Consider the following 23896-nt stretch of genomic DNA (forward strand, 5'->3'; position numbering starts at 1 on the left):
AGAAAGCATACAAAATGCATGTTTATGAATTTGATAAATTTCTCCCCCCTGAAATACAGAAAGCACTCCAGCAGAAAAGCTTACTCTCCGCCCTCTCTCATTTGTTTTGCTTTGTTTTTTTATTTATTCATTTTTAGAGTAGTTGACATATAGGATAAAACAACCTTTAATTCTCACCCTCTACTCCTAATAAGCAATGAGGAGATGTTATTTCATGGTTATTCCCTTTCCTGAGGTGAGATTATGTGGCTGTATTTTCATAGTTGTCTTTCTTTGTCCAACACTCTGTCTCGATAAAGGAGAATTTCATTTTTCTGCATCCCATATGCTTTAAAAGATAATTCCAGAAAATAATTTCTATTCTCTCCCTGAGACTTTCCCTTTCATTCTAAGGGTTCTATCTCCCTCCTTTACAACTAACTAACTTTGAATGCGTGACGTCCTGCTCTTTCTACACCTCCCAAGTGCTACAGCTACTATTCCTAACTCTCTACCTGTTAATATGGTCAGATTCGTCCAGAGTTTTGAGCCATGGGGGATGGTGTTGGGAAGGAGGGAGGAAAGGAAGTATAGTAGTTCTTTCCTGGTGGTTCATGGAGCCTTAGTAGTCATGGTTCAACATTTGGCAAGTTGTGCCCAAAGCTAACGGGTCCCTCTTTCATTTCAGGCTTCATGACTGCTTGCATTAAGTACAAAGTTAGACTGCCTTCACTGGATTATAGAGTAGAATAGAATTTTCACTGTACATGCTGTATTTAGTTAGGTATGGCATTTTCTATCTCATTTTCTTCCTATTTTTTTTTTTTTTTAGCTTTTACTGATAATGGGAATGTGGTTGACTCCAAATGCCTCCCTTGACCAAACTGATGGTATTCAGCCTCTGTCAGCCAACACTCTGATCAGCCCAGTACAATTGCTTGTTTTGGGCAACATGGGGTACCAGCCATATTTTCCCCCCATTTCTACTGATGTTCCAGGGTCTGCCGTGCCTACCCCAATACCTTTGCTCTGTCCAGAGTTCGTCTGTTCTCGGAATCCTTGCATGACTTCGTTCAAGGTAACTTACAGAAGCATATTCTTCAGACCCTTATAGCTGTTTATGGGAAATCACAACCGAAGTAAAACCCCAAATCTGAAATGGTGCATCAGGAGGACTGAGAAAATCATATTAAAAACTGGCACCACAGCAAATGTTATCAAATACTCTTTAATTTTATTAACTCTTGGAAAATATTCCAAGGAAATAATTGAAAATACAGAAATATTTTGTTAGTACAAAGACATTACCTCAACTGTCCTCTTAGTGAAAACTGAATATGGTCTGCGTGATCTATTAGGGCAATAGTAAAAATAAATGTCTGTGTTACATAAGAGCTTTGCATAAAAATCCCTGTATTGTGTGTAATGTATGATATCGTGTACGCGATGTGTGATATAAAAGTTAGCAAAATGAAAAATAAAACAGCCTTTGTGGATTAGGCAGAAAAATATCAAACCCGATGCCTTTTCCTTATTTCAGTGACACGTGGGAAGATTATGCAAAAAATCTCCTTTTAGCTCCAAGCTGGAGCTAGGGGTGTTCAGCCTGCTGAAGGTCACCTTGGGAAAGACACTATCCACACCGGAAGCCAGAGCCGGTTGCTTCCGATTCACTGCCGCTCGCCTCTTCCCAGTGTCCCACAATTCTCTGAGCTATCTTCTCCTCGCACCGACGATTTCAGATGATTCCCTTTAACTGCACCATTTACAATGATAACAAAGACAGATTATGGAAGCTACATGTTTATACTAGAAGTTAATTTCACAGATGCTTAATACTGGACAGTATCTGAAATGTATAATGCAGGAAACACACCACGACCCCTAAATGATACCAAACGGCATAGTGAAACTCTATTGTATCTGCTTACTTACTAGCTAAAATTCTGGGTTATTTGACATTTCTGTACAAGGCCGTTATCAACCCTTCTCTGCTTATGGCACTTGAAAACCCCAATGGATCTTCCACTCTTTCCCCATCTTCCCTCGACTTAGGATAGCTCAACTCTTACCCCACCTCCCCTCAAGCCGTCCCTTATAGAGGAAGGATCTTGTGACAATTACATAGCATTTCATATATCCAAAGAACGGTTACTTCAAACCAATTGTTATATTTTTGTTGCAGTATAAAATACTTCCCCATACTATCCATATTGGTAGAAAGCAAAATTAAGGGGTACACATGACTACATACTCACTATGGCAGGACTGGGGTGTATGTAGCTCATGTATAAGGCTCTAGGTTTGAGCTCAGCACTACAGCCAAACCCTGAATACCCCCAGATCAGTATGGGCAAGCCAAGCAAAATCTTTAGCATGACCACAGTGTTGTTTTTTCACTTACAACAGCCCTTGAATTAGAGAAGGAAGTTGCACACACTCTTCCGGAGCTCTTCAAAAGTCAGGCACGTTGCCCAAATCAAGAAGCTTCGCAGTACGAAACTGTAAATCTAATCATGGTGGCATCTCTGGGGTTTCTGGGAAAGGAAGTGAGGGAGGCCTGAGGTGAGTCATCACATGACTCAGGTAACCAGTGCTCCCTTGCTATTCTGGTCGTCTTTCAGAGTCAGGCAACATGTCCTTCCGTGATGATGAACTGAGGACCACGACGCAAGAAATTGCTTTTTTGTAACTGGACACGTTATGCTCTAAACGCTCACTACAGGTAGTACAGAAATCCCAGCAAATTCAACCGTATTTTAAATATCCGATTTTCCGTTCAGTGTTGATTGTGCATATTTTGACTTCCTTTCCCAGCCCTGGCGGATGCGCGTGAGGGTCTTGTCTATGCACGGCATGATGAGGATAAACTTCATCACCAACACTGTGCAGGGGATGATGAGCGCCAGAATATAGGCCGAAGGAAGGCTCCATATTAGAATCGAAGGGCTGAGGAATCTCTTTCCACCATACACCAAAGTGTGGGCTGTGCACAAGACCAGGGTCAGATAACCCAGTTTGGACTATAAACAAACAAACAAACAGAAAAAAAACCATAGAAGTCAACACCATTCACAATTTACAGTGAAATACTGCATGCCAACGAAGTTTACTTGTCTACAACCACAAATTCATGATACTGTTGCAATACTTAGAACATTGCTAGGTTCAGGGGAACAACTATAATCTTTCTTCAGGATGATAAATACTTCATTAAAAATATAAAAGGATTTGTTTATTGATAACACGCTAGTTTTATATTAACCTGACTCGATAAAGAGAAATGTCCTAGGAGTAAACTCCTTCAAGTCAGGAGACATGAATGCACTGTTCTGTCCACAGAGGGAGCTCCTATTATTGGTCGTCTTAACAGTAGTTCAGAACTGAATGACTTCTACAAGCTCTGGATTCTTTTCTGTTACTGGTCAAAGCCAGAGGCTATCCCTTTTCTATTACAGTAAGAAGCAAGTAAGAAGCTAAGAGGCTGTGCTTGTGGAGGCCCTGAATTCTGAAGCTCAGTTTTCCTGTGTTAATTCCTTGAATTTGTCTACATTTGGCTCCTTGGAGAAACTGCTGGATTTGATAACCAAATCTAATTTCAATTACTAATGGTCTGTTTTATTATACTGGTGCATAGGGACCATGCATGGGGATTATCTGGAGGCCTTGTTAAAACAAATTGCTGGGTTCCTTCTTCAGAGCTTCTCATTGCTCGAACTGGGTGGGGCCTGGGGCTTTGTGGCCTAACGTGTTCCCTGGGTGATGCTTTTGCTGCTTCTCTGGATGTGATAAATACTGGGAGGACCACCGGTCTCCCAGAATAGGAACTACCTTTAATGAGGTGTCTGGCGGTTGATACTCAGGGAAAAGAAATGAATCTCTCATATAGGCCAGGAGTAAGTCTAGGGTGATGATACTTACCAAATTTTCATTGAAGTTCTAATCCTTATGGTAAATCTCCCTTTTCTTATCAATGTGTCCAGATTGTAAGACTGAATTTTTGTCTTGGAGTCCTTTTCAGCCTTTCTACCTGGTGCCTGCACACATAGTTAATAAATTCCTGGTGCTTTTCACTCTGGGGATGCTCAGGAGGCTTGGCAAGCCATTCCAAGCAGGAAATCACACCCTTATCGACTCTGCCTGTCAGTGTCTGAGTTCATTTTTCTGAGTGAACTGCTAATGATATGACTAGGGAAGTAAGGGAGCCTAATGGAAATTTAGGCGCGATGTGAGAGTAAAACTGGAACATTTGTAAAAAGCCGTATTCTTCTTGAAATGTCAAGACATTACATTTGAGGCACTTACCTGGACAAACCGGAACTCTCTCCAGTTGACCATGTTGCTTACTGATGGCAAGGAAGTGATTCCCAAGAGAAGAAACAGAAAAAATCCCAGAATTCCCAGGGCCAGATAGGAATCACTGAGCCAGGCAGTAGAGGAACTGAATGGGCTGTCTTTATTAGTTAGGGCCTATGAAAAATTAGAAACAATTAAAATAGATGTTTCTTATACTTTACTTTTTGGGGGAGGGGAGCGAAACACACCTCTCTCACATTACTTGCACAAACCAAATTGTATATCATTTCTTTTCTTTTTTTTTTTTTTTTTTTGGTTTTTTTGGTTCTTTTTTTCGGAGCTGGGGACCGAACCCAGGGCCTTGCGCTTCCTAGGCAAGCGCTCTACCACTGAGCTAAATCCCCAACCCTTGTATATCATTTCTTATCGATCGCTTAGGAACCACTTTGGAAAAGTACATTTGAATGTTTTGAGCAGAAAAGGTAATTGACTCTCCTGGGATTCTGTTACAATTCTAGGAGTCACATAGGAAGTTTTAATTCACCCTACATATAGTAAAACAAACTCAATCTTTGTGCTAATCTTCTTTAGTACACGGCCTTCTTTTTCTTACACAAAAACATAGCGTTATCCCATCAAAATTTGGCTTTTATATAATGTTTATTCTCTCTCTCCTCCTCTCTTAGACACACACACACACACACACACACACACACACACACACTCACTCACAAGTTTGGGTCTTTTATGCTGATTATGTCCTAATATAGTATTAAATCTTCCAAATCACAGCGTGGGAGGAATCAGGCCACGTAGTGTGATCCTTACTCAAGAAGCGTTTGTTGGGGGAATGTGTGAGGGTACTTGTGGGTGCAGTGCCAGTGAGTTATGGGAGTTATTGACTAATGGCCTTTGAGAATGTTGCAAGATATAGCAAGGCCATTAATTTCTAAACCAGACCAGACCTGTAGCATCTCTGCTGTAAATGCTGACAGACCACTTGAGCTTTGAGTGTCCATTAGATAGGATTTGATGTGTGCTGAGAAACATTTGACTTTTCCATCTGTCCAGGACAACCTCACACACGTCAAACATTAATGGACTTATAAGCACCCTTTTGTGAATTTGTTTGTAGTGTTGTGGCGCATGTTTGGTCAGACTCTATACTTAGTGGACAGTAGTTCAGTCTTCAAAAACAGAAGCTCGAAGCATGAGGGTGGGTGTACAAACGTTTAGTGACTCTTACCTAGACCTGTCAATGGGTCAGAGTCTCTGTGAGCCCAGGGTTATAGATCTAGAGTCGAGCGAGTTTGGACTCTAATTTTTATTCTCAGTAGCTCTATGTAATCACAATCGGATCCATTTGCAAGCCCCAGGATAGGGTTTCTGATTATTGATCTTTAAAGAAGTGAAGATGCCGTGTGGGTGTGACAGTTCACCCTCCTAATCCCAGATTTGGGAGTTCAGGGCAGGAAGGTCATGAATTTGAGGTCAGCTAGACCTAAATCGTAAACTGTTTGAAACACAAGACAGAACAAGGACAAGCTTTGGGGAACAATGTTCCACATTTGTGAAATGGATTGGAATAGAACGAGACTGCGCTTTGGTTTAAGAAGCCAAGAAACACAGAGGAGAAGAAATTTACCTGAGTAATGGTCGCGTTTCTCAGCCTCCATCGTACGTAGTAACGAATAGGAATCACAAGGGTGTAGATGGCGTGAAGGAAGGCAAATCCCAGAGCTACCAAGCCCAGTTGCTTTCTGCAAAGCATCCAATGGTCAAGCCAGTTTGGGAATCGGCGGTACTTTGTGCCTCGGTAGAGCTGCAAAATGGCGGCGAGAATACCAGGGAGGTACACCAACGCCAGCAGGGTAAGTGCTGTTATAGGAAAGACACGATTCGGGATGGAAACAACCAGGCGGTACGTACTATCTGTCTTCCCAGTCACGTAGGGGTATATCACTTCCCGTATAGCGCAGTACACAAAGAAGAAGACGCACAGCCCAGAGGACAAGTAGAAAGGGAACCTCCACATGGGAAATAGTTGCAGAGGGTAGTTTTCAATTTCCTTGGCTGCCACGAGAGATCCTTGATCCAGTGGAGTGAGCCCAAGAGTGCGAGCAATGTCCATCACTCTGTCCTTGGCTTTGCTGTCATTTCCACAGACAAACACCTGAGTTAAAACAATTAAGTCCGTGTTTATTGTTTCCTTTATTCAATAATTATCATTAAGCTTCATATAAGCAACACATAAAAACACAATAATAAAATATTTTCGAAAGAGAGATATAGGGTTTTTTTTCTAGCAAGATGATGCTTTGAACTGGCATGTGTGTGCTGGACAGTGAAAGACCAAGCTTTTGGGTTGAGGGTGGTGTTAGGCGCGTAATGTTGCTATAAGATGAGGTTCTCTGAAGCACAAGTAGTCCTCTTTCTCTTGAATATGGGAACCACATCACCTATGATTATGTATGGCTCGTCTGGGGACCCAATTAGACCTAGTTTCACACAAGTGGAAACGGAGTCAAGAATTGGTTTAGTTTCCTGTCTGGCAATAGAACTCCAGACTCTGACATCATTCGGTCCCATTGAACTACTAATACACTTGAACCACAATCGACTACACTTCTCAATGAAACCCAAGAAAATTGTCCTTAGCACAGTAAGAAAAATTAAACATTTACTAGCGAATTTTTTTTAGAGCTATATTCAGGTAAGGACGGATTAAAACATTCGCCTTTAAATGGCCGAATGCAAGTTCGTTTAATCTTACCTGCCGACTTGCATCTAGTGTTCCTGACTGGAGCGCCCAGGCTGAGATGGTGTTAAATGCCTTGACCACGTGGGCTCCTGGTACCAGCTGAGCAAGGTACTCGGCGTTTGATTCTGGATACTGATTCATTTTTTGGTTGTTACTGACATCTATCAATACTTTTCCTTTGAGAGAATCAGCTAATTCTGCGAGGAAATCATAATGCTCTCTGTGCACGGCCAGGACTATGACGTCAGACCTCGATGCTGCTTCTGAGTAGCACAGGACCTCTGCTCCCCTGGGCAGAAGGCTGGATACCTGGGGGTTTCGACTCCCGAAAACAACAGAATAGCCACACTGAAGCATTTTCAACCCCAATGATTTCCCGAAATCCCCTGTTCCGAAAATGCAGACAACGCCTTGCTTTTCTGAGGAATCCACAGTCAGAGGAAACTCATCTGCACACGTCTTCTCCATTACTGAAAAGCAAACAAAAGGAATTAGAGGTGTAGAAATTCAAAAGGACTTATAGGTCATCAGCTCATAACTGAGATACCGCAAGGCATTGAGGGAAAAAGTGTGGTGCTGACAAAAACAATTGAACGTCTTGCCTGGGAATCCAGCTAAATTAGTGTTCGGAAGCTGCATTTCTTTCTTTTTCTTTCTTTCTTTCTTTTTTTTTTTTTTTTTATAGCTTCGCACCGTAATCTATCTCACTCTCTATTCTTTGGGGGAATAGTATGTCTTCTTTCAGAATAAATTTTTTCAAATATTTTCTCAACTTCCACTTGAAACTGTCAGCTAATGTAAAGGCTTTTTTTCCCCCATGGGTGGGGAAGGACTCTGATTTTCAATGATTTATTTTTCCGTGCTGAGAAATGCACTGTCTATCAAGGGCTAGACAGTTGGCAAATATTTGTTAAGCCCGAGCAGGGTGGAATGTGAGAGACAGAAGGAGCAGGGTCCTCCCTGTGTTTCAGACACGGGGTGCAGTCGGGGCGCAGTCACGAGGAGGAGGAGGCTGAATAATTAAAGATAACCAACATGCAGGGGGGAGAGAGAGGCTGCAGGAGAGGATGCTGCCAAAGACAGGACTCCTCTCATTCAAGTGGCTTGGCAGTAAAATCGGTGAGTCAGATGTGCAGCTCCCGCACCAGCTATGACAGTGTTGGTCCTTACACTGTAGCTTTTATATCAATCATGAAACGTGCACACATACATGCATATCTGCACTTTTTAAAAAGAGAGAGCTTTGCACATTTTCCTTCTCTGTCTAGTTCAAGACAAAGCCCTGACACCTTAGCTGCGCCAGACCGGAGTTGTGCAACTGTAGTACACACGGGCCGTGCAGGTCATTGCACTCAGGTAGGCGTCGTGAGAGAGACAAGAAATACAGGACTTTCCGGTACCACTCTAGAAACTGTGACTAATCAGCGTAACTGAATCATCTTACGAACTATCAGGAGATGCCCTCAGCAGGTATCAGGAAGGACATGAACACATATGGGAACTATCTGTGATTGAACATGGTTCTTCATGTGCAAGCACGGGGCTGTCCTTTTACATGTTCTTAGCATCTGTGACTGCAAACTAGTATTTAGCAAATTTGGTTAGCTGTTAATCAGTTAATATACACATACATATATATTACATATAACTATATATGTTTGTATCTGTATATATTGACCTCTTCAAGACAGGATTTCTCCGTGTAGTCCAGGATTTGCTGGAACTCACTCTGTAGACCAGGCTGGCCTCAAACTCACAGAGATTCACTTGCCTCTGCCTCTTGAGTGCTGGGATTAAAGATATGCACCTCCACTGCCCACCAAATGACAACCATTTTCATAATGCAAATCTTCAGGCTGTCACCCGATACACTTACCATTCTGTCTGTATAACTGCTTTGTGTGCCAGAGGACTGACTACCCGTCTTCTCACTTGACCCCAATACTTTATTCTAGTGCTTTTCTCCCCTCACACTAGATTACTATGTACAGAAATTATAGAACTGGTAAATCCACCAGCAATAAGAGACTAACTTCTTTGCAGCAACAGTCTATTGATGGTTACAAACGCAGCAATTCCAGGTGATCTGGGCCATTTGACTGATATGAATTGATGTATTCTAACTTTCTGTAAAGTTTTGTAATAATTAAGCTTATAAATATAAAAAAAACCTGGATTGTGTGTTTTTATATGGGCTTATTGGGGTTGGAAATTACTGCAGTGTGTGTGTGTGTGTGTGTGTGTGTGTGTGTGTGTGTGTGTGTGTGTGGTGTACAGGTGCATATATGTGTATGTTTGTGGAGACTATGAACAACTTTTGGTGTCATCCTCAGGGAGGCTCTTTACCTTCTTTGAGACAGGGTCTCCTATGGGCCAGAAGCAAGGCTAGGTCAGCTGGCCAGTGAATCCGGGGTCCATTTATATTCACTTCTCAAGCTCCAAGATTATAAAAACCCTCCATGCTTAGAACTTTTACATGGGTCTGAGAATCCAATTCAGGTCCTTGTGATTGTAAGACAGGCACATTCCTGCCTGAGCCATCTCCTCAGACCACTTTTGCACTGAATTACTAGCAATGTGGCCTTTGGCAGGTTATTCAAACTCAGCCTTGTCATGTTTAAGATGAGAGATAGCATCTGCTTACAAGATGTCCAGGCTTAGATTAATTTATGTATCTTGAAGCAGTTCTTTAGGCATGAATGCTAGTTTATCACTATTAGGTCATTTAATCTATTTATTATCTAAGGAATTTAACCCACTAATTGTATCTATATAATATCTATGTAAAGCATTTAACTTGAGCAGCAATCACGCCTACATAACTGTGATTATTTAAGTACATAAAAATAATCTGAACCAGAGATTAGAATGTGCCTACTTTCTCCACTTATTTTTTTTTATAAATAACATCCTATATGAAATGGCTGTAGACCAGAAACACATCAAAACACAGATGTAGAAATGGATGAAGTATGGGTTTCTCTCATTTGTATTTTTTTCACATTTTACATTATTCTTCTCTTAAGATATAGCTTGGCAATTTAAGGTAACCTCCTTGGGATGCTGGCTCCTCCAACCATTAAAATTCGTTTTCACTTTCAAAACTTCAGGGACGTCGCTGAGTAAATTGCAGATATAAAAAAGTTGGTAAGGGGATATTAAAATATTACTGACTGACCCAATAAAAGGAAATGCAGCTTACTTATTCCTTAAGCACTTCCTGATGGCTGTGGCAGTCACTCTAAGGTTACACTTTATGGACACAGCTTGAGACTCACTTCAAATTTTCCTGGTGCTATTTTTAGTCTCCAGGCAGAATCTTAGCTCTGCTCAGCAAACACTGCCCACTATTAACTTAGTTCTGGGTCTTCCAACTGCATCCCTCGCTTCTTGTCATAGGACTTCTCTAAGACCCTTGTCTGCTTAGCATTCAGATGTGCAGGGTTCGTGGGGGCACCACAAACCAACAGAGGGCAGGCCTCTGAGAACCCTGTCTCTCTTTTGTGTTTCCTTTGTCTTCCGGCACTCAATCTGACATATTTCCTTAGGCTTCTCACATGGCCCCAGTGGACCAGAACACTCATTATCTGTGACCACGGTTAACCTCCCTCCCTCTTGCACTGTCTTTCCCATGTTCCCTGGCCATGCCCTTTGCCTTTCTCTCCGGCTCCCCCGAATCAGGTCTCTAGTAAATCATTGGCACACAAGCCTTTGTTATGCCCCTGCTTGTAAGGTTACTCAGAATTGTGATAAAAATAAATAATGTGGGAAAATGTTAGCAATTCTTTGGAGATTTGGTTAAGAGCTCTTGGAAAAAAATATTATAATTATAGATGCTCACAGAAATAGGATGCACGCATAGGGTGTGTTTTCCAATAAGTGCTTCATGAAGAGTTTTACCACACCCATGTCAGGCACATTTGTACCTCAAAATAGCTACATGAACACATGGGTCCACAAAGGTGGTAGAGTTTCTTGCTTAGACTCTTCAAAGTTCCCTGGCCTACTCTTAGATACGAAATACAGGGAAACAGGAAATCGTAAGATAGGCAGCAAACGGGAAGAGTATTTACCGAAGGTAAAATGGGTTAAAGAGTGACAACAACTGTGTTTTCTTTCTTTTGGTCTTGTGGGCACTACACACCATCAGCTGGGTAACTAGAAAGAACAGGAATTTCCCAGCTTGGAGAAGCTCCAGGTGTGGCTTACTTCCTGTGGAAACACCTTCCATAGAGAGGAAGGTGAAGTGATCCCACAGGAATGCTTACATAGGCCACAGAGTGACAAAGGTAACTTCGATGGCCACAGAGGCAGCTGCCACTGAGGTAATCTTTGGTCTCTGCATTCCACCCCTGCCATTAGGAACTGAGGCAGCAATCTTTAAAGATGCTCCCACTGACACCTCCCGTGAGTATGAGTTATGTGAGCAAAGGGCAAAGAGATGCAGACTGTCCCAGCACTGGGCATCTCTGATGCCACCTCTCCTCTGAGCCACACCCGTCTCTCTCCAGAGTGGGTTCTGATTTAGAGTCCATTAACTGGCTCTCTGTAGTTTTGTCCTTCTGAGAATGTAACAGAAATGGCATCTCACACTATATAAACAAGCCGACGAGAGCCCTCTGTTCTTCCCCTTGTTTGTTTCTTATTCAGCACAATGTCCCTGAGGTTCATCAAAGCTGTTTTGTTTATCAGTATTTCCATGTAATTTCTGAGCAGTATTCCATTCATGGAAGAGATGTATTACAATCTCACTTAAAAAGTTTTGCTTCTGGAGACAAAATCCAAAGCTTGCACATGCCAAGCATACAATATACCACTTAGTTACACCGCCTGTCCTAGAGTTAACTTCATCTAATGTAGAACCTTTAAGTTGTCTCTAACTTGGCCTGCTGCAATAAACATTCACATACAAGGTTTGGCGTGACAGTAAGTTTCCATTTGTTTGGGACAAAGATTCTCCAGTGCAACTGGGTCATACAGCAACTTCTGCTCAGTTTTACATGGAACTTCTTGAGTACTATCCAGTGGCCACACGACTCTACATTCCTACTGAGTAATTTATGAGTTCCGGTATTTTTTATTTTGGCCATTTTGTTATTCCAGTGTGGTTTTAATTAGGCTGATGATACTGAACATCTCGTTATGTACTTCCTTGGCCTCTGTATATCATCCTTGGTGAGATATTGTTCCATGTGTTTTGCCCATCCCCCCCTCTGTCCCTCTCCTCCCCCTTCCTCCTTTCCTCTGTCCCTTGTTATTTTCTTCCCACTTCCCTTCATTCCCAAAGATTTACTCTAGCCCAGGCTGGTAGACATCTATATAGTCCAGGGTAGTCTTAGACTTGTACAATCATTCTGCCTGACCCTCCTAAGTTCTGGGATTATGGGTATGAGCTACCAAACCCAGCTTCTTGCCTTTTTTTAGTTAGGCAATGTATTTCACATATATGTATAGACATATTAGATATAAGACTCTTGCTAGATATTTGATTTATAAATATGCTCTCCTAGCCTTTAATGTCTTACAGGATCTTCATAGAAAAAGAATTTTAAAATTTCATGACATTAATTTATTAATTCTTTTCTCTTATAGATTATTCTTTTGATAATAACTCTCTGCATGAAGCCCTGGGTTCTAAATTAACTATGATCTATTTTTAGCTCATTTTTACAAAGTTTAAGGCTTAGGTAGGTAAGTGTGGTGTGTGTGTGTGTGTGTGTGTGTGTGTGGTTGTGTGTGTGTGTGGTTGTGTGTATGTGTGTGTGTGTGTGCTGCTTATATAAATTAACTAAATGCTTATCCTTCATTTGTTGAAATAACATCCTTTTTGATTAATTGCTTTTACGCCCGTGTTAAAAATCAACAATTCACGTAAGTGTGGCTCATTTTCTGGGGTCTCTTATTCTGCTTTATTAATCTATGTATCTGTTTTTTGTCTATACCACACAATACTGATAACTATAAGCATGTATGTGTGTATGTGTATGTAATGTTTAGGCATATATACATATGTCTAAAAAATCGATAGTTGTTCTACCTAATGTATTCTTTAAAATTATTATAGCTAGTCTAACTCCTTTCTCCAGGGAATTTGTTCAATAACTTTGCATATTCACAATATTTTCTTTTAAGTGTTTATATAGTTTAAAGAATTGTCTTAAAAATTTAAATTTTGTGACACAGATTAACATGTTAGAAGCTTAAATACATGAGCTGTGTTAAAAATATTAATTGTCTGGGCTGTGAAGATGATGACAATTCAGTTGACAAAGTGCTTGCTTGATGTAATCCTGTGGACCTAGCACTCACGTGAAATCTCAGGGAGGGAGGTGGAAATAGGGAGTTCTCTAGGTCTAGTCTACTTGGTGAACACTAGGATATGGTGAGATCTTCTAAAGTTCTATGGGTGATCTCCTATTTAACTACACTCTCCATTGATATGTAGCCTCCACACCCATGTTCCTGTGTGCATGATCTCTCTCTCTCTCTCTCTCTCTCTCTCTCTCTCTCTCTCTCTCTCTCTCTCTCCTCTCACTCCCCTCTCTCCCCTCTCTCCTCCATCTCCTCTTTCTCCTCTCTCTTACTCTTTCTCTCTTACTCTCTCTCTCACGAACACACACACACACACACACACACACACACATATTCAACTTATGCAACAGTAGCATGTAGATAGCTAATGAATAGAAAAAAGTTATATGATAGATGATAACATATACTTCATTTGAAAGATAACTCAAAGCTTGCAGTTATTTGTGTGTTAGAACTCTGGTATCAAATGGCACATTTTACCACTGTCAGGACCTTGGGGGAGAATATCTTTGCCAGGTCCTTCAGTAAGAGTGTCAATGATCTAATCATGGCTCTTCTAAAACATGGTACTGTCACCTCTTAGGATTAGTAAACGGACCATTTGTAGAATAAAAAGGAAAAAATGTTAATATTTGTATATGTAATGCCATTTCTAGAAGGGAATGAAAGAAAATCTTCTGTCTATACAGATATTTTAAAAAGGAGTAAGTAGCCACCATGACTGTGTCTGTCATTTTTAATTAGAAAATTTCAAAGAAAATTCAAATTATCTACATAAACACTGACTGTCCATTATTTATACACAGCTGGAGTTACCTTATTTATCAACTCTAAATATTTATGTATTTATGTAAAGTGAAAATGCAAAAATAAATTTCATGTGAAAGAGTTTGGGTGCGATCAAAGCAAATCTAAAGAGAAAATTGCTTTTGACACAACACGCGACTTTCACAACTTTCAGTTTCAGAAGGAAATGTCATGGGGCTTCTAATATTTTGGGCAGAGAGGGCCCACCCAGAGAGATCTTGGGGGAGTGAGGAGGAGAAGGGGACTCTGGAGTAGAGTCAGGTATCTTTTTTCCCATCATGCTTTCCTAACTTCAGTCATTAAAGATTTCTTGGGATCTTAAGGGACTGTGGAAAAACTCATACTTCTGTAAAGTATTATTATGAGAATTAGTACATCTCCATTTACAGCAGGTTGAAAGCTTGCACAAAAACTGAGTGACCACACTCTTGATACATTGCACCTTCCTCCCAAGTTTTCCCTGTAGTCTTGACTGAAGATTAGAATCTTTCTGTTTACAAAAAAACCAAAGGCTGAATGAGGTAGGGGTGTGCGTATCTCACAAGAGACAGAGTCCAAGAATGTCAGACTCAAGACTTGGCATCAGACTGCAGGTAGCTTTTCTCTGTTGTCCTGTCAGAGAGATATTACAGAGCTGCTCCCCAAACTGAGAAAACCACCCACGTCTCCCATGGAGTTCCTTAACAGCAACACACAGGAAAGCACCATAGTTGGTTCGCAATTTAGATGAAACAGCCTTTAGAGTCTTGCCGCCCTTTTCTGCATTTGTGAGTTCAGCTTCAGACTCTAGAATGGTGCTTCAAACATCTCAATCCTTCAGAAACTCTTCACCCTGGACGCACACCCAGATACACACCACAAGCCCACAGGCCCCGTTGAGGATGAAGAGACAAAGAATGCAGATGTCTTATAAAGTATTTGACTCCCTGAAAGAAGACAGTCAAAGCTCTGCTTCTGTATGCTTCAAGACCTGTCTGTGTATTATTATAGAAAATTGGACAATGTACATTTAATAATAAATAAGCTGGGTTAGAAGGTGGAAGGTGCTCCAGAGGATACAGAAGAGGGTTACAGAATAAAAACTGCTCTGAGAGAGAGGCAGTAAAATTTTGAATGCTGGTCAGCTCTGCAAGGAGGAGCATGTACATGAGGACTGCCAAATTTAATAAATAAAAACACAGGATGCCAATTAAACTTGAATTTCAGCTAACGAGTAACGTTTAGAGCAACTGTAGCCTTTGCAAAGACTGAAGCACAGTCATACCGAAATATTTATACTACGGAATTCGGGTTTGTTGGGGATGGTGCATTTTTATCTGATCTCTTTTATCAAGCTGATAAAAAGTTAGGATAGTTTTGTAATTTCTTGGCCATGTAGGTTCAGTATCTGCTCTCTGAGCTATTAGATCATTTGTTTGAAACTTGGGAGAAGCTAGAGTTTCAGTCATGCCTTGGTTAACTGACCTTGACAGCTACTGGGATTTTCAATCTGGACTGCCTTAAAAATCTGTAGGTTCATCAATGATGTGGTTGAAGGAAGTGACTCAGAGATCGCCACCAGCAGACGAGTCATCAAATAGGCTTCCCTGAGATAGATAGCATTTCTCACAAAGTAAAGCCACGATCTCTTGCTCAGCAACTCACTTGTAGTCAGAGGGGAAAGCAAGTTTGTGTATGTTTTCTGTTGTGGTATTAAGAGATATCTTTACAAAATCATCACTTAAAATAGTTTAATTATCCCTGGCACTTAGCAGTGATGCAGGAGAACTGTTCTGAATGTGAGGTAAACACCTAGGCTCTGGAGGAATAACAGGCCAGCCAGAGTTTCACAGGAAGACCCTGACTCAAAAAGCAAGAATGACACCTAACTAGCTCAACAGGGAAGCAATATCTGGCATTTCCTGGCCGATTTCTTTGTGGTGTATCTGAAATGGAAGGCTACTAGATGCTTTCACGTGTTTGTAGATCTCTGTGATTGAGAGATGACTGAAGAATATGAGGGATTATCTGTGAGGAAACTCTCAGTCTGTTAGCAGCATCCATTTTTAACTGAACACTAATCATAAAACTATAGTAATCCATTATGACATAGAATAGAGTGAAAATACCCATGCTCATCACACAAAACTTACTAAAAGAAAAAAAATACTCTGAAGGAAAGGGGGACTTCACAGAAATTTAGAGCTTATGAAAACTAATTTTCAGACCCCCCCATCTAATATGCATAACTTTTTTGTGTTGGGGAGACAGATTTCATATAGTTCAGGCAAGTTTTAGCTCATCATATATCTGAGGGTGGCCTCGAACTTTTGATCCTCCTGCTCTACCTTCTGAGTGTTTGGGGTTACCAGGGTAGGCTAGGATTCAAACCCACGGCTTTGTGCATTCCCTGCAGACACTATACCACCTGAGTTACACTCTCGTCTGAGATGGGCATCCTTCTCACAGAGTCATGGGTTGCCCATTCTCTTGCTAACACGCCAGCTGAGATAAAAATTATATCAAACACATAGGACGCATCCCACTTTGTAATTTACAAAAAAAATCTTCTGATAATTAAAATGACTAATATCATGCATTCACAGACATTTTGCTGCTTTTCTTAAACAGTTTTGCCATGCTGTTCCGGGATGGTTTAGGACTTGCCATGTAGCCGAGGTTGGCCCCTCATTTATGCAACTGCGAGTTGCTGAAAAATAGATCACAGAGTTATTTTGTGAGAAATGCTGTGTATCTCAGGGAAACCTCTTCGATGACTCATCTGCGTGTTCTCTTAATACCCAACAGAATGACACACAAAACTTAGTGCACAAGAATGTAACTAGAGATAGCTTTTGCATTAATGCTGTGTGGTTTATAGACTTCGACATGAACTGCTAATGCTCACCTACCAGTGAGCTGTGGTGGGAACTGAACTTCAGTGGTCCTGTCAGGAGACAGAATCCCCACTCCCTTCCAGAGATGGACGATGACATAGTAATGTAGGCCTGTTATATATTTTAATTCCAGTACAGGGAAATCATTTCTGGTAAGTTCTTTGTGGATGTTTTAGTTCATTTGAGCGTCGCATGGGTGCATGGCGTTAGAGTTATATCTCAGCGTTCTCTGTCAGGGTAAGTTAAGATAGTTTTGTAATTTCTTGGCCATGCAGGTTCAGTGTCTGCTACCTGGGCTTATTCGATCATTTCCTTGAAACCTAGTGTGCAGGGGATGGTGAGAGTTTCAGTTATGCCTTGGTTAATTGACCTTGACAACTACTGGGCTTTTCAATTTGCACTGCCTTAAAAATCTGTAGCTCATCAGTGATGTGGTTGTAGGATGAGACTCAGAGATCGCCACCAGCAGAGAGTGCGTTTTTCCCCACTGGCCGACTACAGGGTACCTGGCTAATATGCATTCTATGAACATCTGATTAATTTGCTGTCTATAACGACTCACCAAACATTTAGCGTCAGTTGGTGAGTTTGGCTGTTTTGGGGGTTTGTTAGAGATCTTTAGGACATGGTTAATAATTTTAATTTTCAAGTAACTTTGTCCAAGTAAAATGAATAGTCATGGGGTTGGGGATTTAGCTCAGTGGTAGAGCGCTTGCCTAGCAAGTGCAAAGCCCTGGGTTCGGTCCTCAGCTCTGGGAAAAAAAATACAAAAATGAATAGTCATGCATGTCACTGGTAATTAGTGTCTAGATATCAATAACTGCTAAACCAGTCAGGAGATAGAAATTTCCTGTGTATCTGACCTTCTTGTCTGCCTCCTCCGAAACCCTTCTCATAGGGCCTTCCATTCTGTTTTAAAATACCTTTGCCATTTTAAGAAATTTCTGGGGATTGCTTAGTATTTCAGCTTTGGGATAGCATTTGTCTCCCAAATTGGCTCCCTAAGGAATGGGTCCAGTGGCTCTAAAAGAAGGATCAGAAGGACACAGACCTTCCACCACCATCCTTTCATTATACTCTGATACACAGCTTCTGAACAGTGCTAGTTGGTCATCACTTCTAGAAAATCAGTTTCTCCTTTTTAATACCTAGGATTTTAATTTGGGCTCCCTCTAGTGGCTGGAGCTGGCTTGCTGGGTAGAAGCTTGAAATCAGACATGGGTAGGGTTTTTCATTGTGAAAATCACCAAACGATGTACATTAGGACTGACTTCCCTTGGAGACCCAGTTATCATAGCACCAGCTACCCCACTACCTTTCATCTCATCTTCTCGCAAATATGGGAAAGCAACTGGGTGGATAGATGAGACCACTTTTCTTATCCTGATTGTATTTTATGTCTAAATCTTTCCTTAGGGGCATCCCTTCCCCAAAGGTTCCCAGGTTAATTTAGAAAACAACCCAGCAATAAAAGCCGCATACGCTGTCTTCCTCACACATTGGGCCAACACATTTAGGCTGTAAATCTAATACACTGGGACTCCTGCTTCCCAAAGGGAGTCTTTTTGTACTCACTCCAACAAAAATATCTTCCGGTTTCTCAGACCTGACTCAGAAATCCAGCAAGGAGAGTTTAGGATTTCGACCTAGGAAAAGTGTACAACTGGCATATCACTGTTAACTGCAGTGAGCTGACTGATAAACTCTGCTTCCACATTGTCCCATTTCCTAGATGATTTCTGTGTCAGCCTCCCTCCACCCATTTCTTAAACTATTTTTTCCTATTTCTATGTCACAGAATTGAACATGATAAATAAGACACCTTTGAACTTCTGGGATGAACAAGAATCAACTAGAAAGACAGTAGTGTGTGTGTGTGTGTGTGTGTGTGTGTGTGTGTGTGTGTGTGGAGAGAGAGAGAGAGAGAGAGAGAGAGAGAGAGAGAGAGAGAGAGAGAGAGAGAGAGAGAGAATACAGTATAAATACTGTTCAGGGGCTTCAGACTTCATGCTGGGCCAGTAATCTACCATAATGTTACTCAAAAGAAAGTAAAACAAATACCACTTCTATTCTGTCTTCTATTAACTAAACTGGTATAATAATTTTGACTATTTCTATGTTAAAACAAAAGAATCTTGAATGTCTCTCCAACCAGCAGGGTTAAAATCTGGACTTTGATTTTGTTAACGGGAAGCAATAGACCATTCATTCTCATTGACTATGGACATCCTTGGGCCACATCTTTCCAACACAGAAATCAGTGTTGTCTGGGGTGATTTGGTAAAGTTTCATATTTCTGGGATATTTACAATAGCTACTTTGTGCCAAGCATTGTGTTAGGCAAAGGGATGAAGTGGGGAATCAGAAAGTCCCTGTCCCCAGGGAGCTCAGGTCTCAGGGAGAAGCTAGCTTAGGGCCAAACCACTAGCACACATGTGTGAGGGTCAAGCACAGGGATGTGTAGATGCTGGGAGCCCACATCAAGGACACTGATCTGCTAGGAGGAGAACATGGATTAAATCCTGCCAGAGTTGCCTCAGCCGCCATTTTACTCAGGTTAAAAGCTGAGTTCAGTGTCCCCAAATTGTAAAAAGAGCATGTGTAGATTCAAGATACGTGCTTCCCACTGAGCATTAATTTTCTTCCGGTCCCCTAAGTCCACAGCTTTGCCTAACAGCAGTGTGCTAGGAAATACAGCTTCCTTCTTAATGTATTTTATTTTCCTTAATATTGGGTGGTGAGACCGAACAGATTATCTAGTTTGTGCTCTAACAACTTAAAACGGTTTGCTTTTTAAAATGTGTGTGTGTGTGTATGTGTGTTTGTGTGTGTGTGTTTGTGTATGTGTGTATGTATGTGTGTGTATGTGTGTGTGTTTGTGTGTGTGCATGTGTGTGTGTATGTGTGTGTGTGTTTGTGTGTGTGCATGTGTTTGTGTATGTGTGTGTGTATGTGTGTTTGTGTGTGTGTTTGTGTATGTGTGTATGTATGTGTGTGTGTATGTGTGTGTGTTTGTGTGTGTGCATGTGTGTGCATGTGTGTGTATGTGTGTGTGTTTGTGTGTGTGCATGTGTGTGTGTATGTGTGTGTATGTGTGTGTGTATGTGTGTGTGTGTGTGTGTGTGTGTGTGTGTGTGTGTGCAGGTACCAGAAATGCCAGAGGCATTGAATCACCCTGGAGCTGGAGTTATAAGTGGTTGTGAATCTCTTGCCATGGCTACTGGGAACTCAACTCAGGTCCTCTGCAAGAGAGCTGTGCTTTAGCTACAACTGCAGAAACATCTCTCCAGCCCTGCTAAGAACTCTTTTTAGAGATGTGCTATATAATTAGGTTGTTACTTCTTAGTCTTCTTTTAATTCATAATTACAGCTCTTAACTTTTCAAAATTACCCTTCCCATACATTTTCTTTGCTTTTAAGAAGAAAAGTAAACTTTATTCTGAAGTAAGGAATGATGATGTCTTTTAAAAGAACCACACATCTCTCAAAATTACCCTTCAGAAACACTCCTGACACAGTACAGTGTCAAAAGACCTCTCCGAACACGGCTGAATAAACTCTGAACATGGTGCAGAACTTAGAATTTAGATCAGGATGTCAATGTCCTGCTTGCTTAATTACAGTGGAAATATTTTTTTTTAGTAGTCCAGGGCATTCTTTTTTCTTCAAGGACACGTTCCTAAAAGACAATCTTTAAAAAGCATAAGCGTTCTTTGTTCTTTATTCTTCAACAAATTTGGAAGAAAACTTATTTCTATATAGGCCAAGTAATTTTCTTCTCAAATAATGCCTTATGTATTCATTATCCTTTAGTTATTTACTTAGTCTGATTCTTTGCAGTGCTGCTATCTTCTTAACAAAAGAACAAGTGTTAATTAAAACCATTTTGGAAATGACCTAAAAGTCACGGAGAACCATCTGAGTGGGTTTAACATATCATGGAGTACTGCTCGAGAAGTCTTCATAATTAACTAACAAGCCATTCTTTTTTGGATGTGAACAGACACAGGGAACATCAGAGGTCTTGTCTTTGTAAATTTCATTTCTATTATTTTCTCATCTGATCTAAAGCCCGAGGGGGCAGTTAACTATGCACGGCCCATCCCTCCATCTTGTGGTGGGGATTATGGTAGATAAGCTACAGATGCTTAACAAGTGGCCTCCTTGGATCTCAGGCCACTCAACGGAGCACCTTAATAAGCCTTCCAACTTTAAAGGGCGATGCTGTTACCTTTGTTTCCCTCTCACCAGGAGTTTGCCAGTCTTTTCAAGACTTCTAAGAATATGGTTTTTCCAGCAGCTGATAAAACATACCTAAATTTAATTGTATGCATGGGGTGTATGCACATGTACCCATTTGTGTGTGTGTGTGTGTGTGTGTGTGTGTGTGTGAACATGTGTGTGGAGGCCAGAGGTTAATGCTGGCTATCTTGCTGGATTGCTTCCTTTCGTATGTTTTCATTAGCACCCATTAATTATACGTGATAACGTGTTTCATTATAACATATTCATTCACGTGCATGATGCATTTCAAACATATTCACCCCTCCTTCATTAATTTTACTTGATCCCGTCCCACCCATTCGAATCCTCCTTCTTCCCATCCAGCCTTCCTCCTATCCAAGGAGTCTGGAGCTCACCGATTTGGCAAAGCTGGTTGACCAGTGGGCTCCAGGGGTCCTTCCTGGAGCCACCTCAGTGCTGAGGTTACAGGTGTATGCCATGGAGAATGCTGAGGACTTGAACTTGGGTCCTCATGGTTCGGGGGCAAGTATACTACTTACTAACCACCTCCCCAGTCCTTGAATTTATTATGAAGGGAACTGGAGAGTGACAACCACGAAAAGCTGACATATGTTTTCGTGATTGCGGAATCGGCCATGTCTTCTTTCAAAGCAAAATCTGTACCATTTAAATACTGGCATGGATGGCACAGGTAATTTAAGGGTAATCCTTCAAGAGACAAGGCAGTGTGGGTGATTAGACTCTGTTTATGTTCTATAATGAATCTATTTCTCTAAAGTAGCTTGAAACACACTGCAGAACTTAATATTTCTAGTGTATTTTTTTTTACAAAAGGTTATGAAAATCTATTTCCCCCCTAAACAGTAGTTAGTAAGCTTATGAAAGGCAGATGTCTGTAAAACATGCTCAAGTCAGAGGTCTGGCCTAGTGGGTGCTCGTTTCTGAACTGCCAGTGCTATGTGAATTTCAACAGAATCATAAATGTGGCCAAATGGAGAAAATTCGATGACCCAGTTTTGATGTACACATGTACCGTTTACTTTACGGCCCCGAGGTTCTGACACTCGAGAGCGCTCCATCCTGTTTCCTGGGCTGGTGGCGTTCGCCATGCCGGTAGAATGCTTGCTGGGGCTGGGTAGGACTTCACACCTCGCTAAATCACTGTGTTCTGAGAAACTCCAAAGGCCATATCTCAAAAAAGTTACTGCTTCAAATAAATGTGCCATTTTATAAAATTACACCTACTGTATCAGAAAAAAAAAGGTTCTTTCATGTGAGTGACATTTATATGGTTGCCATTTATTCGGAATTGGACATTCTCACACAGCAAGGCTGAAGAATGGTTTGAAAGCCTAGAGTGTTCTCTGAATGATAAAGGTGGTGAAACTTTTAGATGTTCCTGTGAGAACGGCTGGGTAGTTTTCTTGTAAAAACGAAGCTTGTGTTATTATGGAAAGTAATTACTCAGTTATACCTGGAACATTAGCAAGACTTTCAACACCTTTCACAGCCACAGCACCTTAAGGCTTTTTTTTTTTTTTTTTTTTTTTTTAACCTTGATGGCTCTGCATAGTGTGAATTCTCTTGGACCAATAGGCCACTGTTAGAACTAAGAATAGAATTCTAAACACCCTGACTCCACGGTTCAGGCAACTTGCTTTCCAGGACACACCATTCATGTTTTAAAGTGCTATGCAGAGACAAATAATAAAAGGGGAAAAAAACCCCAAACCACCTACCATCTGCCTCTGGACTGGTTTCTTTCCCTCATGCAGCAAACTGCATCTAGAGCTTTTCTGCCTCTAGAAAAGCAATCGCTAAGCTGCTTAAGAGTATTGAAATTAAGACCAAGGAAGACAGACTCCCCAGTTTCAGCTCTGTGTGAAGAAGTCCTTAGATGTAGCCTTATACTGCTGGGCTGCACACCTAAGTTCTTCCAGGCTGCTTTCCCCTGGGCGCTTCAGATTTGTACGAGTCCAGTTAGACAGAAAGAACCCAGCCCTGGTTCTTTCTTATTAGGAGTCCTATGCACCTTGATGAGTAATACAAGCTCAGGAAGGTAATGATTGGCTGAAAGGCTTAACTGATCCCGAAGCAGCCTTGGGTGACATTTGTATGAGAAGGCTATGGGGCAAGTTTGCTTATAATATCTCAGTATCAGCTGGCTGGAAAGTAGAGTCCAGAAAAGAAGGGTTGGGGGTGGGCTGACAGAAAAAGTGACAAGGCAAAAAAGCCAGTAAAGTGACCCACCTGCGGGAGGTCCCCGGAGGGCCGTTGGTCTGGCGCACGCAGCTGCTGGTGGGCTCTGCCCTTTAGCTTTGTAGAGTGAGGTAGGCAGCCTGTGCTCTGCGACGGCTCCAGGCTCTCGCCTTTAAGCCAAAGAGCTGAGGGAGGGCCCTGCTTGATTTCGCAAGAGGAGCAGTGAAGCAAAGTTTCCGGGAAGAGTTCAACCTGGGAATCCCGCGCAGCTGGAAGGACCAGAACTTTTTGTGCAGTTCTGCCTCGCAGATGTGGCCGCTTTCTGCTGGCAAACAGGGTTTTAAAGGGATTTTCCGGAACCCTTGGGGTGGGGCATCACAGGCCAGTTGCTGCCTAGAGGGACAGAGAAATCACTTCTTTT

At 41.4% G+C, this 23896-nt stretch overlaps 1 protein-coding gene across 1 annotated transcript; it reads right to left on the reverse strand.

Annotated features, from left to right (window-relative positions):
- Positions 1-1193: 1193 nt before the first annotated feature.
- Positions 1194-23652, reverse strand: Steap4 (STEAP4 metalloreductase). The gene is given in 5 exon segments (NM_001044265.1): positions 1194-3002; positions 4285-4449; positions 5921-6448; positions 7049-7506; positions 23527-23652. Coding segments are annotated over 4 exon segments (1413 nt in total). The 5' UTR covers positions 7505-7506; positions 23527-23652; the 3' UTR covers positions 1194-2738.
- Positions 23653-23896: the final 244 nt, after the last annotated feature.

The sequence above is a fragment of the Rattus norvegicus genome, chromosome 4 (genome assembly GCF_021556685.1).
Source record: "Rattus norvegicus strain SHRSP/BbbUtx chromosome 4, alternate assembly SHRSP_T2T, whole genome shotgun sequence".
Taxonomy (NCBI): domain Eukaryota; kingdom Metazoa; phylum Chordata; class Mammalia; order Rodentia; family Muridae; genus Rattus; species Rattus norvegicus.